Raw genomic sequence first — 20,487 nt, 5'->3', positions numbered from 1 at the left:
ATATATCTCCGTATTGATGTTGGTATTCTTTGCTAGGTAGAACTGCCACCTCAAGTCTTATTGTGTGTTTTCCTCTCTCTCTCTCTCTCTCTCTCTCTCTCTCTCTCTCTCTCTCTCTCTCTCTCTCTCTCTCTCTCTCTCTCTCTCTCTCTCTCTCTCTCTCTCTCTCTCTCTCTCTCTCTCTCTCTCTCACACACACACACACACAACTTGTTGCAGCAGTTACCCTGTTAAATATCTGGACAGAAACAGGAGCCAAGGTGAAGTGACACAAGTCAGATGATGTTTTGGTTGGTTGACGGGGATCTAATCAGTGCATCGACTGATCACCAGCGCCCAAAGGCCACCGCTTAGTTGAACGCCTCGGTAAGCACGTGTTTTAATTTTGACTCGGAAGGACGAGCAATCGATTGAGGCGTGGACAGACTGTGTATTGACGGGCACCTATTTGTAGATCAAAGTACTCGTATTGTATTGAGTGGGCAAAATTGAAGCACTTCTCTCAGGTTGTCAAAAGCTGGTTCACTCAGCCCAAAGTTTTCTCTTTTCTTTCCTCGAGCGCGGAGGCATAAAGCAAAGAGAAGCTTGTTTGCTTGTTGTACCAGTCAGCGATGTGACACAGCTGTGCGGGTTTTTGTCCACAGAACAATTGCTTTGCAGCAAAGTGCAACTCGCGTGCGTTTGTGAATCGTTGAATGCCTTGTGGATGGAACAGCACGCGGTGGTGTGAAAGGCTGCGCAAGTCGATCTCTACCGATATTGCTCTTATAAACTGCGCGATGTGTTTGGGACACTGACAAACACTTACCTGTCAAGCTCTTGTGGACTCTCACCATAAGATTTTGCTAACAAAACCATAAGTTTGCACCAAAAAGCATAAGACAACCCCCCGGTGTTCAGTAGTGGGTCTGTCCCAAGCTAGCGGACGCAGCCCACTACCTACCCAGGCCCCCTGCTAACGACATTAGCTAGATATAGAGACAAGGAAAAAACCCACCACTTTCTCTTCACCACCTCATTTTCTCTTGCCCGCTGGGATGCGCGCGCACAACGAAAGAAATCAGCCTTATTTCACACATAATAAGAAAAACACACTTTTCTCAACACTGAACTACACTGTTTTATGTAATTTTGAAATGCACAGCATGTTTAATTGTAAATTGTACTGAGAATCACCTAAATTGTACAAAGACAGTACACTTCCAACCAGACACACATTTAGTGATTTACACCCCTCACACAAATGTTACCAGAATGCACAAAAACACCACATGATAGTAAAGGCACAAGACAAGTGTGTTTCAACATTCATTCATTGAGCACAGTGATTCAATCATGAATGGAAACCCCCACCACAATGACTGTGCAAAAGAGAACATTTTAGCCAAACAGAACATGTAAAACACACAGGTTACAAGCCAGAAACTCATGTGTGTCTCAACAATCAAGGACAAATACCAGATCAACAAAAATATGACATGTAAATGCTTTAGTTTGAGGTCGCGCATGTTCTAAAAACAAGTCCTATTATGATCGGTTGTGACAGACATCCGGTGCCAACTTTCGCTCTCTACCTCTTCGAAAAAGCATCATAACGCCCTTATTTTTATTTATATGGCTTCACACTTGGTACAACGTGAGAAAATACTGTGTAGATACTAGAACAACAAACATATTACATGTAAATGCTTTAGTTTGAGGTCGCGCGTGTTCTAAAAACAAGTCCGACATGATCGGATGTGACAGGAATCCGGCTGCATTCACTTTCGATCGCTAGCTCTTCGAAAATGCATCACAACTCCCTTAGTTTCATTTCTATGGCTTAAAACTTCGCACAACGTGAGAAAATACCTTGAAGATACCATGAACAACAACAATAGTACATGTAACTGCTTTAATTTGAGGTCGCGTGTGGTCAAGCGTGGTCGCACAGATCGTGCTGACGGTGTGCACATGCGCGTTGCCTTGTACTTCCGCCGGATCAGTTACCGCAAGGGTTTTTTTTAGCTGTTACTTTGTTCTCGGACGAACCTTTGCGATCTTTTTTTTTATTTGACCAAATTGTTTTGTAAAAATCGTAAGATCTTTGGCTTACGCCGTAAGACTTGAAAAACATCAAAATTCCGTAAGAATTACGCAAAAAACGTAAGACTTGACAGGTATGCAAACAGCAGGTTGCATGTGTGTGTGTGTCAGTGTGTGTGTGTGTGTGATGGTGTGTGTGATGATGTGTGTGATGGTGTGTGTGTGTGTGTGTGATGTTTGACGGATCTGATCGGCGTGTTATTAGTGACACGTTGAAAGCAGTATGCCCTCTTACCAACAGCGAGACAAAAGATAACTGCACAATCGTTTATCAGATGTAGACAGTGTCGTGCCACACGCTGTTGAAATGTCATTCTCATTTATAGGTCATGTTGCGTGGGCAGCATCCAGCGGCCACTCTGCAAATCGACTGGTGAACTTTTTCATTGAATAGAAGTCCATTTCGATTTTGCCTAATCTGGTATTCGGTGCCCTCCCCCCCCTCCTCACCCCCCTCTCTCGATACATTTAATCAACAACAGCTAGAAGATGGGGGGGGGGGGGGGGGGGCGACAGACAGCTATTAACATCGATTAAATAACGAAGCCTCGAACTGAATGAACAAAAACACTCGGAACACAAGACAGTTATACAAGGGAGAGTTAAGTGGGACAGTTCTCTAAACAACAGACAATTAAGAGTATTTGAATTAATAAGCGCCTTTTATTTTCTACCAATATTCCGTTGGTATCCGTTATTCAGGATAACATTCGCGTGATTTATTGAGCTGTCAGTAGACCGATGCAGCAAAACTTTCACTCACTCATTTGTTCTGAGCGCATTGTGACAACATTTGATCTTGACATTTGTGTTGTGGCCTCAGTTTACTGTGATTTGTAACATCGATCATCAAAGACAAGTGACATAATACTAATTGTATTGTCGTGAGTGCTAGGTATCAAATCAGGGTGTTATTTTTGGTTGTGTTTCGAGTTCCTCGAACTTTGTACTTAAAATTAACCGAACACGAAGGTCACGGTTTCTAAAAAAACCAAAACTTCATCCGTTAAAAAAAGAAGAAACGAGTGTACAACACCTTTTGTTATTTTAATAGAATGACTTCCAGATCATAGAGTATAAGAATAGTGTTCTGTAAACGATGCAGTTAAAGTGAACGATGTACATGATGAGTTACCTGCTCCAACGCGTCTACATCTTACTCACATCTTCAACATTCATGGTAGTTGCTGACATTTCTTTCTGGCGCTGTCGTGTTCTCTCCTTTTCAATGAAGTCTTAAAATGGAACACAGACGATAACGAAACTCGAAATCTAATGTATTACAGTATTACCTGCAACGTGAAGCACCTCTTATGAGAGGATACCTCCCCAAATCGACAAATGTCTCGTCTGAAATAACTGGACCACGGTTGACCTATCATGAAAGGAAAGCTGCAGCGTTGGGACCATTTGTCTGACCCAAGGGGTGTCCGTTCACAACAGGTATCGCTGCATTAAAGCAATACAGACTTCACCGTGACTCCCTTCCACCTTTCACCTGGCCCCTACGCCGCACTGCCCCGTGGAAGAAAGCACAGAGCTACCTTTCTATGTCCGCGGAAGAGACAGACTGAAGGACAGCGGGAAAGTCGGAAGTCAAGAAGTAGCATTACAAGGCCAGCCAATGAGTCATTTCACGTCTCTTGTCAGCGTCCTCAGGCAACAGAGCACAGTGCTCGGCGGTCTTCCTGCACTTCTTTGTGCTGCTTTTTGTTGAACTGCGCTATTTCCAACGTTGCCTTGCATTATGGATTGAGCGCTCTGTCTTTTCGTGCCTTCCCTTCCCCCGCACAGGCGTTGATGTTTTTGGACTTGTTGTTTCCCAGTCCTTCCTCCCTTTGCCTCCTGCCTCTGTCTTGTCGGTCTGTCTCTGCCTCTGTCTATCTTCATGTTTGACGGTGTCAAATGCATTTACGTACATTTTGTCTTAATTCTTTTTTACTGGCCCAGTGATCTAGTTACTTGTGTTGCGCGCGCGCGCGCGCGTGTGTGTGTGTCAAGAAATTGTGCTTTATTTTTATGACCGCTTGCCGTCACTTAGAACATTATTTTGTGGTGAACAGGGTATTGAAAACTAGACTATCTTTCTCAGTTTCTGCTTTCTCCTCCCCTGGGCTGTAGCCGCCTGGGTTTGTGTGCATCTTCTGATCAACCCATGTTTGCCCTTTTAGCCCCGTCACAGCCCCGTCAAGGCTAGTTTACCCCCCCCCCCCCTCCAGCCGTCGAAACCAGTTTCTGATCCAGCTGGCACGCCCTTAATATTTTCTGTTAACGACCCTTTCTCTCTATCTTTGTTTTTCTTTTCTTTTTTCTCTACGTCGTCTTTCTCCGTCTCTTTCTGTCCCTCCCTCTCTTTCTATCACTTTGAGTTTATCTCTGTGTGTTCTCAGTCTCGCCCCGTCCTCCTCTGTTTCTCTCCCCCCCCCCCCTCCCCGCCCCCCTCTCCTTCATACTTTGCTTTTTATTTTATATTTTCTAACAAGTTTGTGTTCCCCATTCCCTTCCTTCTACTTGTGTGCCACCATTACCTCAGTCGGCTTCATTGCAGTTTCTGTGTTCCTGTTTTTTAGCTTTACTGATTGCTGGACTGATCTTCATGAAACTTTATACGTACACATTCTTCCGGATAATATCCCTAGATTTCTTTTTCTTTTTCTTTCGATAAATGTCTTTGATGACGTTATATCCGGCTTTTAGTGACAGTTTTCTTCTGTGCATGGGTCTTGTACTTCTTCCATGTTCACTGCCCTCGCTTCGCTTGTTCTCTCATTTTTGGCTGAATTTTACGGTTAATCAGTTTGGCTTTTGAAGGGTTCCTGCTCTTCTCTGTTCGTTTCTTTACATTTTGCGTTTCATTTCATTTCTCTGGTTATCTTATCCTTCATGGTTTGGTCTTTGTTTTGTTTATCTGTACTCGTATTACATATGTTCGCTTTACATAGATTAATGCGATTAGCTTATTTACCCGGGGGTGCAAAAATACGCGTGTTGTAAATAAATCTTCTTTCCTTTGTCTTATTCTTTTGGGGCGTCCAATCGCTTGTTGTTGTGTTTCTCTGGTTATGTTATTATATTTGATCAAATTTCACTGATTAACTTTGCCGACCTCGCATTTTTCTCTGCCCAGCTTTCATAAATCTTCTCCACTTTCTTTGACATTTCTATTTCTTCGTTCTTCCTCATAGTCCTAACGTTTCTGCCACAGTCAGCGCCTCTTCCTTCTCTCTGCTCACACCAGAGTCGTTTTACTCTGATGCCGTTGGGACAGATTGAGCGCTTTTCAACGTGTGTTGATGACCTCCTGCGTTATCCTTGTGTGAATATTGAATATAATGGGTGCTATGGCCCCCCCCCCCCCCCCGCGACCATTTCCTCCGGCTGCATGTGTTTGGAAGGGCGTGGGGAGTGGGTTGGGGAAGCGGAGACTTTGGGTGGGGAGGGGGGGGGGGAGGTGCTTAAGCGTTTGGGAGATGATCCGTCTTGGCAATCTTTTGACTTTTTTTGTTCTCCGGTTGGATTATCAAGCGAAGACGTTTTCCTGGCTATTTTTATTTGTGCGACGATTCCTAGATGCGGGGAAAGGGTCTTGTCTGATTGTATTTTCATGTCTGCGTTCTGATGCGTATTTGCTGTCATGATTTATGAGCCCATTTTAACCGCTTGTGTTTGGGAAATCGGCAGTGTTTTGTGGGAAGAATACGGCCATAAATATGCAGGCAAGCTGCGAAGACTGGATAAAAAGGTTGCTCGATTCTATTTTTGCTCTTGTTTTTTTATTTATTTTTTTATATTTAAAAAAAAATGTTTTGCGTTTTGTCATCGATCATTGATGGGAAGATGTGTTAGGGGAGAGAGAGAGAGAGAGAGAGAGAGAGAGAGAGAGAGAGAGAGAGAGAGAGAGAGAGAGAGAGAGAGAGAGAGAGAGAGAGAGAGAGAGAGAGAGAGAGAGAGAGAGAGAAAAAACAGTAGAAAAGAACATTAAACAAAAAATCTGCCGCCTTATCGATTCCTTTAATGAGACAAGTTGCGAGGAACGCATTATCCCTCCCTCCATTCTAATATGAAGCCTAATGTTTCCTGTTGGTGTTTCAGTGCGGGTCCCAAGGGCGACAACTTGTACGAGTGGGCCTCCACCATCCTGGGCCCTACGGGGTCCGTGTATGAAGGCGGCGTGTTCTTCCTCGACATCAACTTCTCCACAGAGTACCCCTTCAAGCCGCCCAAGGTACGCCGCATTCTCCTGTCGTTCTCACGTGTTGTCGTCAGGGAGCAGAGGTTGTCCTTTTCGGGCAGTAGAACAGTATTCTCTTCTTTCTCTCAACCCCCCCCCCCCCCACCCACCCACCCAACCACCCACCCAATTGTGTCTCGAATTTCTTCTGCCTCTCTAAACCCTACCTCCCCCCTATCACACACACCCTTCGTCCTTGTTCAGCGTCTGTTTTGTATGTTTTTCTTCTTCCGTTAAATGTTCACAAAAGTGTTTTCAGACGTTTTATCCAATTGTATTTGTTTGTGCCAAATTGTGTCGGAAGAAAGCAAAGCTAAGAAATGATAACGAAGCAGTAACTAGTAGCAGGCATGGGAATTGTCCGCCGAAAGGCAAATTTCTGCCGAATTTTTATTTTGTTCTGCCGTAAAAGCTAAAGTGTCCGCCGAAAAAATAAATGGGGGAGGCAAAAATGGTTCTGAAAACTGAATTTAATGGCAAACTTGGAGCTCAGATGACACCAAATTGCACAATTTGGGTTCTTTGGAGAACATTTTTACCGTGGGAGTATGCCCCCGGACCCCCTAGTAAGGCTAGGCGCTTTGTGCCGTCGACTTTGAGCTTACTTACAAATGTTCAGCCTTTTTTTAAACTTTTTTCAATTCCCATGCCTGAGTAGCTTTAGGGTGAGCATCCTACGCTCGTATGGCAAAATAAATCATTACGCTGCTGATCGCTTTGTAGTGTTCCAGTAGATTACCAGGGGCAGTTTTTGGCGTCATTTTTATTCGCACCCTAACCTTCACAGGCAGACAGCACGCGATGCGAAAGTTAACAGACAAAACATAAGCTGTTAATGACAGTGTCTGAAGTACCTCTGGTGGTTGTTGAGACGAAACGTTATTGTAGGAATTCAAACATTATCTATTGAAACCTTTTACTTTCTATTCGTGGTTAATAGTTATGGAAAGAGTGCGGGTGAGCGTACGTCCAGCATAACCATCGTCCTTTCAAGACCTTCAACTGATGTGATAGACACTCTGATCAAGCATTTTACGAACGACAGACTGAATCCCGACCCTTTCCTCTCCACATTCTGACTGCCTCATCCCCTGGGAAAAGAAGACAATACAAATTTTTTTTTTTAAATCGTCTGCTAAAAGGAAAGTATATTGTGCAAGAAAAAACCTCTCTCTCTCTCTTCTCAGTTAGATACACCGCTCCAACGTCTATCTGTGGAGATAATTTCATACAGCATGAACACCGTAGGAAGTACAGCATGAAGACATAAGGAAGTCTTAAAACATAGGGGCCACTTAGGCAGACAAGAGAATTTTACGTAATTATTTTCCCCAGCTGACGGGATTTTGTATGTTTGTTACCAGCACTAATCAATCAGCACTGAAAAGAAGGCATAAATCACATCTTTGATCACTGTGAGTGATCTAAGTAAAAATGAAGATTTCAGAATCCTATAGCTGGTATAGTGGAACATGCACAGTAGCAGTAGCAGTAGCAGCAGCTACTGTAGAGACAGATGAAGGTGGAAGGAAATCTCGCGTTGCCGTCAGTGCTGTGTGCCCCCCAAGGCCGCTCGGTCCGTCCTTTGCCGTGTATCGATTTTGCGTGCAGCGGCTCGGCAGAGGTGTCCTTTCTGGGTTAGCAAAGCTGATTGATATCATCACTTCTCACTGTCTTGTCTTTTGTTTTCTTTTTTGTCTCCCCCACACAGCCCCACACACACAGCCCCCCCCCCACACACTCTTGTCTTTTTCTGTCTCTGTCCCTGCTTTGAGATGTCGTTGCCTCTGTTTTTTGTGTGTGTGTGTCAACATGCCTTTTTGTCTGTGTCTGTTTTCTTTGTCTGTCTGTGGTTGATGGCCTTTTTCCTATATGAGTAAAAACTGTTGAAGAAAGATTTCCCAAGGCATCTCTTTCCACTCTCTTGTTTTTTTGTTTTTTTCTCTCTCGTCTTCTGTCCTTTCCTCCATGTCTCTTATAAATTATTCGACTTGTGTCCTAACGTGTGTCTCTGGTTGCCGCTCGCGCTGTTTGTTTGTTTTTATGAGTAGAGATAGGGTTATGATTTGCTGAAGACTAGCAATACACTGTCACTGAGGATTGTTCGTCTACCAAAGCCGACTAATTGCATCACTTCCCTTGTGACATGTATTTACCCTTCTGTTTGCCTAATGTGTTTTTCCCCTTTAATTTCTGTATTTCTTTTTATGTTTCCATTTGCTTAAACTTAAACTTTCTGTTGTTCTTTTTTTTGTAAGGGATCGAAGACACTAAGCTGCTCAGGGAATAGAAAAGTAGGCCAAGCTGAGGCTTCATGGGGCTACCCGAAAGATGAAACGTTCAATCCCCGTCGATGAAATCTAGGCCTTTGTGTTTCTATGGGTTTTCCCCTCTCCAACTTTTATCCACACCCACCCACCCCCCCCCCCCCACACACACACACACACACAACTCCCGCCCCCGCCCCTTCGGTGCCACATATCTGACTTCTGCTTTTTCGTCTGTGTCTCAATTCTCCTTTGTCTGTCTCTTTTTCGGTCTCAGTCTCTCTGTGTCTCTGTCTGTCGCTGTCTCGTTCTTTCCCAATATGTGAATGTGTGTGAAACTGCCTCCGACGGGCGCATGCGTTGAAAGGAAGAAAGAAACATATGGAAGAAGAAAGAAAACAAAAATGCATAGCAAACCGTCTGCATTGGCTAAGCGGATTGATGACCATCTTCTATTGAAACTGTCTTGTACCCTTCCGCTCCCTCTTTCGTTTTCATGTAAATGTATTGCATGTGTGTCTTCAAGAAATAGGAGAATGCCCTGATAACATGTTCCTCTATTTCCACCGTTGATCGATATTCCCACTGAAGATGCGCAAGCCTTTGTTTTATTTTTTTGTCTCCGTCTATCTGTCTGTCTCTGTTTGTCTCTCTGTCTCTCTGTCTATATCGCTCTCTCTCTCTCTCTCTCTCTCTCTCTCTCTCTCTCTCTCTCTCTCTTTCTCTCTCTCTCTCTCTCTCTCTTTCTCTCTCTCTCTCTTTCTCTCTCTCTCTCTCTCTCTCTCACTCTCTCTCTCACTCTTACGCTCTTACACTCTCTCTCTCCCTCCCTCCCTCTCTCTGTCTCTGGTTCTTTCTCTATCTCTTTCTCTCTCATTCTCTCTCTCTCTCTCTCTCTCTCTCTCTCTCTCTCTCTCTCTCTCTCTCTCTCTCTCTCTTTCACTCGGCGCATTGTATGTCTCTCGTCGCTTTCCCTGTCACCATTGAGCGGTGTCACTGTCTTTCCCTGTCTCTCTCCAACTTCCTCCCATCCTCATCCCCATCCTCTCTTTTTCTCTTTCTCTCCCTCTGTACTTTTTATGTAAGGCCAAAAAAAAAATAGATGTGGTTACGGTAACATTGCCCCAAAAAATAGGGTAGGTAGGTAGGCAATCACTTTTTTTTTTTTTTTACTTTTTTTTCTAATGTGTACAAATTAAACCTACTTGACAGGGAAATAAGTGTGCGACACGGGCGCTTTCGCTTTCATTGCGTTTTTTGCACTCGTTTTTTTTTTTTTTTTTTTTTTTTTTTTTTTGTTGACAAATGTAATAAAAAGTTATAGGATCGGCCCCTAAAAATAGGGTAGGTCGGGTTACCGTAACCACACTTATTTTTTTTTTAGGCCTAAAAGACTGTTGCGTGCAGGCCTGCTATGAAGAGACATATTTCTCCCCTCACCCCTCCATCTGCCTTTGTCTCTGTCTCTATGTGTGTCTCTCTCTCTCTCTCTCTCTCTCTCTCTCTCTGTCTCTCTCTCTCTTTCTCTCTTTCTTTCTCTCTCTCTCTCTTTCTCTCTTTCTCTCTCTCTCTCTCTCTCTGATTGAGCGAGGAGCGCAGGTCTGCAGTGAGGGGGTGAGCTTGCCCAAGCTCCCCGGCATTCACTTGAATGAAGTGTTTTATTGATTTGACAGGAAAGAGCGCCATTGTTCGCCGATGATACCTTATTATGACGGCTTACTAGTGCCAAAACCCAGGGTTACCGTTCACGTGAAAATTAGTAATTAACAGTGTAAATTACTACTTTTCATTTTTGCCTCGTTTTCAGTCAAAGTAGTCGGACTTTAAGAGTCCGTACTGAGAGGCTACAACGTCCGGCAAACATCACTCTCACACTTTTTCTGAAATATCTTTTAATAGAAGGCCTTATCGAGCAAGTTATCCGACAGGAAGATGCATGTCACAGTTTTCTGCAATAGCGCTTTCCTTAAAGCTGTGGTCTATTTATGACTTTCCGGGGCTACTAGGTTGAAAAATAGGGATAAAATCATGTACAGAATTCTGTACAGCAAACGCTACCCGAAACCCCACCTATACGGCGTGTATGACCTTGAGAGCTTCAGTCAACGCTTGAATTTTGCAAATTGAAATCAAGAATCTGAATGCTGCAGTAAAACGGTGCTGTTGTTTTACTGCAGAAAACCTGTTTACACTTTTTCTGCAGCATTTTGTACTGGCTCATTATAATGTTGGAGCACGCGAGCCCCCCTCTGTCGAGAGATGGACTCATCCAGAATTACCAATAGTTACAAACTAGTATACTATCCCAGGGGGCGACGAATACAAACGCTACTTTACAATTTCGTTCGTTTTTCTCCAGAAAAACTGTCACAGACTATTCTGAAGAAAAAGTTAATCGCAATAATGCTGCAGAAAACCAAGTAAACATTATGCTTCAGAAAAACTGTCTTAATGCAGTAAAAAACGTTGCTTCGGCGAAAGATGACATTATGCAGAAATGCTGCAGAAAAGACAGTTTTTCTCCAGCATTTCGGTTTTTCTCCAAAATAACTGAATAATGTCATAATCCGCCAAGAGCCAGTACAAAATGATGCAGAAAAAAATGTAAACAGGTTTTCTGCAGTAAAACAACAGCACCGTTTTACTGCAGCATTCTTGATTTCAATTTTACTGCAGTAAAATGTTTTGCTGCAGAAAAAACGCTGCTTCGGCGAAAGATGACATTATGCAGAAATGCTGCAGAAAAGAACGGTTTTTCTCCAGCAATTGTCTTTTCTGCAGAATAACTGAATAAAGTCATAATCCGCTAAGGATAAAACAGCGGAGACAAAGATACTCACTCATCATTAACAAAACAACACTTTGAAGTAGACCATCAGCTCCTAGTGTAGAAGTTTCACACCTCGTCTCAGTGGGTGTTCAAAATATTAGTCGGAATGAGCGGATCATGAAAAATGCGAGCTTTTGACAGCGAACTTTCTCATCATCCCGAACTGCTCAATTTTCTATTACTGGGGTACTAGTAACTACTTTGGGACAAGACGTGATTATGTTATGTGGTAAATCGCGAACTGATCGAGACCAATATTGTTTATACCCACTGAGACTAGGTGTGTAACCTGTTTATTCCACCTTTTGACAGTTGTTGTTTTTAAATAAAAAAGACGGTTTTATGCCACAGCGTTGTCAAATCCTTACCTCTATGTCAGTCCATCTACGCAGATGATTAATTGATGCGCAGATGATTAATTCGATTCTGTCAACATAATTTTCACAGCAGTATTGAGTTACTTCGGTTTAGAATAAAATTGAGCTCATGTTCTTATCATTCCCAAAGGGTGAAGAGTGGTGTCCCCTGCTTAAAAGCATTATACAAGTGGAGTCCTCGTATTGCGGTCATGATCTTGCGGCGAGTCTATTTTAAACGATCTACCAGCACCACTTTATGCAACCTGCAAATTACAAAGTTGTAAACCGTAAAACGTATGAGGAGTGAAATACGTGTACAGGGCAAGCCGAATTAGCATTACAACCAAATGAACAATGAATACATTGTGATTGTGCTGTACCCGCTAACTTTCCCTTCACTGTGTCTGTGCCCAGGTGGTGTTCAAGACGCGCATCTACCACTGCAACATCAACAGCCAGGGCGCCATCTGCCTGGACATCCTCAAGGAGAACTGGAGCCCCGCGCTGACCATCTCCAAGGTGCTGCTGTCCGTCTGCTCCATGCTGACCGACTGCAACCCGGCTGACCCCCTGGTGTCCAGCATCGCCAATCAGTATTTGAACAATCGCCAGGAGCACGACCGCGTGGCCCGCACCTGGACACGACGTTATGCCACGGGCTTCAACAGCTAGACCCCTCTCCAGTGTGTGTGTGTGCCTGCTCCGCTCCCACTGCCCGCCAGCCCACACGGGGCTTGTGAAGCGACTCGAAGGACTCGCTCATATAGCTAGCTGGTGCTGACTCACAAGTCAACAGCTAAGACTTACTTCCTGAGCTACTTTTTCGGGTCATTCTAATGACGTTTACGGGATTTGAAAAAAAATGGAGGATTTTTCTTGTGCCCTGTTGGGACTCGAAAGGAAGCGCGGAAGATGTTGCACCAATCGGGACTTACAGAGCAGAAGCTTTCTTTGTGCCGTTTGGGACTTGAAAAGTTGGACGTTTTGTGTCCTTCGGGATATATAAAGTCGAAGGTTCCGTGCTGTGTGGAAAAATGTGAAATTTTTGTGCTGTGTTTTTCTGTGTTGAGTGTGAGTAGGGAAGTTCTGGGTGAGAAGCAGACGATTGAAAATGTTGTGTTGCCGTGTGCTGTCGTGATCGTTGACAGGTGGTGCTTCTTCTGGAGTCCTTACGCGTTTTGGAATGACCCTCGACTGATAAATGGCTGAGACTGTCCTTTTCAATCTTTAGTCTTTCCTTTTTTGTTGTTTATTTCCTTATATTTCCGACGTAGATATCTTCTTGTTCAGCCAACGGGTTTAGCAGTTGGCTTTGCTAAATGCTGTTGAGTCTGGTCTTGACTTTGACTGGACTGTGGCAGTGTTTCTTTGAGCTTAATTGTAGCTACACTCAGCTGGTGGTGTCTTTTACTTCATTGTTTTATAGGTCCTCCTTTGCGCGAATTATAGTGATCATAGTTTAGCTTTCTGTGAGCCTAGCCGAAGTAGCCATATCTGGAGTCACTGAAGTAATATGCGTTGTAAGAAATTGCGGTCTTATAGTACCAAACCAAACGGTTACCACCTTATGTTATTATCTCTATTGAAGTACAATGGAGTTCTCCAGCCCAACGGAACGTAGGGTTGCAGCCACAGCGAGAGAGACAGCAGGGAAGACAACTACAGCTTCGGATTTCAGGAAGAAAGCAACAGACTGCAAGAGAAGATTTGCCTGAGGGAGAGAAAGTCTCCCTTTGTACTTTGGAACAGTGTCTGTCAAGTATCGGTGGACAGTGTCGTTGTCAACAGCACTGTGTGTGTGTGTGTCTGTGTGTGTGTGTCTGTGTGTGACTTCGTGTGTCTGTGTGTGTTTGTGTATGTGGTAGATGTGGTGGATGTGTCTTTGGTAGAGAGATAGCGAGAGAGGGAGAGAGATTTTGCAACTGTGAAGAAGCTACGTTTATTTCCCTGTCAGAAGTACGATTTTTGTCATCTTGCAAAAGTTATTGTCTTTCCTTTGAAATTATGCATTGGTATATATTTTTTTTAAACACACTGGCGCGATTTCAACTGTAGGATCGGATCAGGTGGATATGTATCCTATGAAAACAGGAAGCGATTCTGATGTCGCTGTGAGCAGGTCCCGAGTAAAAGCTACTGTGTTGGCCGTGGCTAGTCGATTCTGTCTGAACTGTCTGAGAAAAGCGTTTCACTTTCATATGAACAAAAATTACATGTTTTCTTTGTTTTTCTTTTCTTTTCTGATATTGTCCCCTTTCTCTCTTTCGTTCGTTTGTTTTTTTTACTATTGTTTCGCTACCTTTTGTTTTGTAACGAATCTTGTAGCAATTGCTTGTGTGGTTTGACAGTTGCAGCACAGCTTGTGTGAGTAACTAACAGAGAATCGATTTTGTTTTTTTCAGTCAAATGTCTGTTGTGTGTGGTTTCATATTGTAATGCTTCATGCCACTGATTGGATGGAATCTTTAAATGCCAAAATGTTTGCCGTGGGGATTTGTCTATTGAAATGTTGTTTTGGTGAAAACAAATTATGTGCCTCTGGCTGATCGATTTCTTGAAGATTGATAGCGGAGACATTTGTCACTACCCCCCGCGGGTTAGGGGGAAGAATTTACCCGATGCTCCCCAGCATGTCGTAAGAGGCGACTAACGGATTCTGTTTCTCCTTTTCCCCTTGTTAAGTGTTTCTTGTATAGAATATAGTCAATTTTTGAAAAGATTTTAGTCAAGCAGTATGTAAGAAATGTTAAGTCCTTTGTACTAGAAACTTGCATTCTCCCAGTAAGGTAATATATATTGTACTACGTTGCAAGCCCCTGGAGCAAATTTTTGATTAGTGCTTTTGTGAACAAGAAACAATTAACAAGTGGCTCTATCCCATCTCCCCCCTTTCCCCGTCGCGATATAACCTTCGTGGTTGAAAACGACGTTAAACACCAAATAAAGAAAGACAATTGTCACTTACATAACTTTCCTGAAATACATGTACTTAAACTAAAAAATATGCGGCCTTTCATTGAAACTTAATCAATAAAAGTAATATGATAGAAACTGGTTGTGTCCACATACATGACAGGAAGGCAAGATAATGTTAGGTTGGGGAGAGGTGGTGTTGGATGTGAGGAGAGGGGGGGGTGGGGAGGGGGGTAAGTGGGGGAGTTAGAGGACGGTGGGAAAGTGACGCAGAATCATAGGTAAGGACACGTGTTATCTAGGCGAACGTGACGTCGATGGACTTGGTGAGAATGACATTTCTGTAGGTTGTTTTCCCCCCCGCGGGTTAGGGGGAAGAATTTACCCGATGCTCCCCAGCATGTCGTAAGAGGCGACTAACGGATTCTGTTTCTCTTTTTACCCTTGTTAAGTGTTTCTTGTATAGAATATAGTCAATTTTTGTAAAGATTTTAGTCAAGCAGTATGTAAGAAATGTAAGTCCTTTGTACTGGAAACTTGCATTCTCCCAGTAAGGTAATATATTGTACTACGTTGCAAGCCCCTGGAGCAAATTTTTGATTAGTGCTTTTGTGAACAAGAAACAATTGACAAGTGGCTCTATCCCATCTCCCCCCTTCCCCCGTCGCGATATAACCTTCGTGGTTGAAAACGACGTTAAACACCAAATAAAGAAATAAAGAAAAAGTATGTTGTTTTTAAATGCCACATAAAACATGGTTGTATGTTTTTCCAAGTGTGTTTCATGATCAAACAAAGGAACAGACAACTTTCAAACATAAGAACGACACATAATTATGTATACACATTTTGGTTACAAATCTGTCAATAAATGTCATTGGTATCGCTTTGACTTGTGATTTCATTTTCGACTCCGATTTGGAAAATATGTACGTAAAAATAGGGTTACCGGTGGGTGGAGAGGGAGATGTGTAGCGTGAGAAAGTGAGATGTGGGGTAAGCTAAGAAGAAACACGTACGCGTTTCTGCTGTGAGACGTACACTGAGGATCCCCATGCTCATCTAAAAATGAGAATCATTTTCAAAATGAAAAATAAAAAATGGAATGAAACAATAAAAAGAGTTTTCCCTTCAAAATCTTGACAGTTCAGCACTGACAAGAGAAATCCAAATGTCAAACAAGACAAAAAAAGCTGAAAGTAGTTCGACTCTGAAAGCAAAATTGTTTTTGCATTTGGCGTACTTAGATACACTGCACGTCCTCTGGTGAAATTAAAAACCGAGTCCACGCAGAATATCTTTCAGAGACCGATTGGAAATATAAGTTGATTGAGACAGATTGTGATAATAAAGATGATCGTGCTTCCGATGTGCTAATGAGCAGAAACAAATGTTAACTCTAGCTCCACTAGCGGATTGTTATAGAACTGCTCGAGCAAGAGAGATAGAGGGGAGGGGGGAGGGGAGGAGGGGGAGTTGTGTGCGTGCGTTGATGTGATCGAGCGAGAAAGTTCCGGTATGTGAGTCTGCACACAAGTGAAAATCTTCATGCCAGAACATTATACGTTTCATCACAAACGATCTTTTTCAAATTGAATGTGGGACGCAAATAACTCTTCCGTGGAAGTTCTACTGCCTGTAAAATAGCAACCTGCTTCGTTTAGAACAGTTTGAAGAAGTGTGGGTCGTTTATGCATGTAACCGTTTTTGTTTCGGTCGTTTACGAGCTCGTGGTTGATGTATTTACACATAATTAACTTTTTGACGGTTTCAACTTGATAATTTTCGACTTCTCTTCCTACCGCGTTACGTATGTTTGATCTTAGTGCGGTGAAATATCTTTCAGGCAGTATTTTGATAGCGTTTCTTTCAGGTGTAAATCATTTTGTATATATATCAACAGAGATCCGTCAAGGGTACTTGCCTTGGATAGGAGAATCCGTTGACTTGGACACATACCAAAATGTGGCAACACCAACAGCTTATAATATTATATATTCTGCTGTCTCTGTATGCAGAGCGTTGTGTTTTTGTTGGTGTTGTTGTTATTGAAACCCAAAACAAAAAGCCAGCAGCTAACGTTCAAATGAAGAAGGGAAAAACCCAGGTTACATTTTGTTGCTGAATTAATCGAGCAAAATGACATAGGTGTAAGAACTTTACAAAATGAATTGAGCAAAGCATTCCCGCTCTGCGCAGGTGGCAGTCAGACTGTTGATGGTTGATATGTGTCCAAGTGGAGGGATGGTCCTGGTCCATGTCCACAGATCTGTGCTGGTCTACATGCTCGTGCAATGTTATCTGAAGATGTACCATCAGTTATAAACAGCGTGTAAAGAGTACACTCAACACAAGTCAAATGACGGTAGGAAACGGTTAGAACAAGTTTCAGAGCTGGCCGTGAAAGGGGTTTGGGGAGACTCAGAGGGTTGCGATGGGATGTTGGGATTTCGATGGGAACCCTGAGTTTTATCTCATTGAAGGGGGGCAGCAAGAACAACAACAAAAAGTCTTCAGTGATCATCATAGAGATATATATGAAAGGAGGATAATGTTTCATTGATCGAGGGGATTGGCCGGCGCCAGTTCCAAGTTTGTCGTTCTTGCTTTCTTAATCGTTTTTCATGCAGTCATTTTGTTTGTGTGGTTTTGTTTGGTATCTCTAAGTTATTTGAATGCTACTCGACCATGAACAGATCTTTTTCTCAGGTGTGTACAAAAGTCTAGGAATATTTTTCACGATGCATCTTGTGTGACTGCCCCCCGCGGGTTAGGGGGAGTCCCATATTGGTTGGGACGAGAAAGAATTTACCCGATGCTCCCCAGCATGTCGTAAGAGGCGACTAACGGATTCTGTTTCTCCTTTTACCCTTGTTTCTTGTATAGAATATAGTCAATGTTTGTAAAGATTTTAGTCAAGCAGTATGTAAGAAATGTTAAGTCCTTTGTACTGGAAACTTGCATTCTCCCAGTAAGGTCATATATTGTACTACGTTGCAAGCCCCTGGAGCAAATTTTTGATTAGTGCTTTTGTGAACAAGAAACAATTGACAAGTGGCTCTATCCCATCACCCCCCTTCCCTCCGTCGCGATATAACCTTGAACGGTTGAAAACGACGTTAAACACCAAATATAGAAAGAAATCTTGTTAACTGAAGTCAGTTTGAAGTCGAATGGGACGCAGTTAACGCGTTTTTTCGTAAAAACATAAGGAACGTTTCCCCGCACATCTGCATTTCAGTCTTTACTCGACTGAGTTATATGTTATCATTCAAACACAAAATTAAGCGAATAGTGTAACCCTGAAGTGGGAAAAAAATCGATGAGCGTGCTTTAAAGGCACTCTCCTTCTCGTGAAAACAGTTCAGGTCATCATCTCGGATCTCTTTGCTTGGCGTGGTTAGCTGGTATTTGTCGATGAAGTAATTTCTTAAGAGACTACTAGTGGCTTTTACCAAATGAATTGATGAAAATAATGCCGCTTTGCACAGAGGGCACCCAGGCTGGTGATGGTTGGTGTGTGACCCAGTGAGGGAATGTCCTATGCCGTGCACAGGCCTGGCCACATTTCAGATGGTTTGCTCAACTGCTTTCACGAGAAGCAGTGTGCCTTTGCGTCCCGTTCAGACTCATCTGAGACAGAGCGAAAGTGTCGTGTTGATGCGTGAGAGAGGCCATCATCACAGTTATATTTTTGAGCACGCGTAAGTCTGTTCCTAACCCATGTAATTGCTTCTGTGCTGCACCGGTCTGTGTACCTATCCAAGTCATCGTCAGTGATTTGTTGTAGGAATGTAGAAGGCGAATAAATGTTTTAAGACACGATATGCCTTGTGTGTGTGTGTGTGTGTGTGTGTGTGTGTGTGTGTGTGTGTGTGTGAGAGAGAGAGAGAGAGAGAGAGAGAGAGAGAGAGAGAGAGAGAGAGACTATAAATGGCGAACATTCGCAGGGCAGAAGGAACCAGGCCAGGCCTCGAGCGATGTACAAGGACCTGAGGACTGTGTGAAGGCTAACCTCACACACGCCGAAATCGCCCCAAAGGAACTGGAACAGCGCGCAGGGGATCGAACAGGCTGGCGTGCCCTAACTCGGCATGCCTCACAAGCTTCGATGAGAAACGACGGGCAGCACAAGGAACAAACTACATTTGATATGTTCTTTCTCATATCGTCCTCTGAAATAAATGGGTTAATCAGGAAACAAATGTATTTATTTATAAACAGACCACTCTTTCTTTTTTTCTTTGGTGTTTAACGTCGTTTTCAACCACGAAGGTTATATCGCGACGGAACAGACCACTCAATAATGGTACAATATCAACTTGTTGTAACAAATTACTTTGTAAATAACAAACAAGAAATTCCTCCGAGGTAGGAAAAACACCCCCGTTGGTCAAAGGGAAATAACCATTCTCACTGCCACCAACTGAGAAGGTTATTTCCCTTTGACCATTAATATGTCCCTCTATAAGTCCTTGTAGAATCTTAATCCACCAATAACTCCCTAACCGTGTGTTTGACTGGTCCCAATTTTTGTAAGGACCGTCTCAGGAATGTATAGAACCTGTTCACCAAGTTTGGTGACGATCGGTCCGTTCATTCTTGAGATCTATATGCGAACACAAACACACAAACAAACAAACAAACAAACAAACACATCGACCGAATCCTATACACACCCCTATACCGGGGGTGTAATGAGATCAAAACTTATCGCTCTGTGCTGTCATGGTGTCTATAACACACGAAAGTTATCGGAGGGTAGCTTCCCCAATAGACTTGTTTCCGAAAACACCACTTTAGTGATGAATATGAAAACACGTTGTCGATCAGTTAAAATTAGCAATCATCGAATAACAGGGGCGGATCAAGGGGTAATGTAGGGGGGGGGGGGGGTCCAAATTGTCACACACACACACACACACACACACACGCACGCGATGAGACGGTGATACAGGCCCTAGTACATGTAACATTAGGCTTATTTAGTACAGGCTTTTTTCAACCAACCACATTCGTTTCGTGCCATATAAGGAAGTGCTACATCACAAATGTTGCGTACACGACACTTCCGGTTGGCGGTGAAACGAAGTTCACACCAAAAACACAAACGACTTTCGTTGATTTGGGTGATTCTACGACTCTACTTTCGTTGACTTTGTACTCATGATTTGGTTATTTCTGTATGGAAACCTTTAGTTTATTGGATATAGGTTACCTGATCGTTATTTTCCTACTTTAAGGTCTGGAGTGGACGCTAAAGTCGATCTTTCACTGCATTTCTGTAGCATACATTTGCCTAGGTTGCGCTTGGGAAAATCAAAGATGGGGGCCCGGAGCCGGTTGCCGCTTCACGACTTTAGAGTTCTATGTCTTCCCTAATATCAGTAGAATACTTATATTTATAGGGCAGACCTTAATTTGTGAACTGTCTCACTTTGAACAGTTATAAATTGTATGAGTAGAGCTTCGGGTTGCAAATTAATCGCACATAACACACATCGCACACACCGGCACGGTTGGCCTAGTGGTAAGGCGTCCGCCCCGTGATCGGGAGGTCGTGGGTTCGAACCCCGGCCGGGTCATACCTAAGACTAAAATTGGCAATCTAGTGGCTGCTCCGCCTGGCGTCTGGCATTATGGGGTTAGTGCTAGGACTGGTTGGTCCGGTGTCAGAATAATGTGACTGGGTGAGATATGAAGCCGGTGCTGCGACTTCTGTCTTGTGTGTGGCGCACGTTATGTCAAAACAGCACCGCCCTGATATGGCCCTTCGTGGTCGGCTGGGCGTTAAGCAAACAA

At 43.2% G+C, this 20,487-nt stretch overlaps 1 protein-coding gene across 2 annotated transcripts in view; it reads left to right on the top strand.

Moving 5' to 3' along the window:
* The window catches only part of LOC138959024 (ubiquitin-conjugating enzyme E2 E1-like), a 59,659-nt gene extending 41,151 nt beyond the window's left edge, over positions 1–18,508 (top strand). For both annotated transcript variants that reach the window (XM_070330391.1, XM_070330392.1), the window contains exons 4-5: positions 6,178–6,310; positions 12,187–18,508. In XM_070330391.1, coding sequence (XP_070186492.1) covers positions 6,178–6,310; positions 12,187–12,444 — 391 coding nt within the window. In that variant the 3' untranslated portion in view covers positions 12,445–18,508. The remainder of the gene's footprint in view (positions 1–6,177; positions 6,311–12,186) is intronic.
* Positions 18,509–20,487: the final 1,979 nt, after the last annotated feature.

The sequence above is a fragment of the Littorina saxatilis genome, linkage group LG2, assembly GCF_037325665.1.
Source record: "Littorina saxatilis isolate snail1 linkage group LG2, US_GU_Lsax_2.0, whole genome shotgun sequence".
In the NCBI taxonomy this organism is placed as follows: Eukaryota; Metazoa; Mollusca; class Gastropoda; order Littorinimorpha; family Littorinidae; genus Littorina; species Littorina saxatilis.
This window is presented reverse-complemented; position numbering and strand designations above follow the sequence as displayed.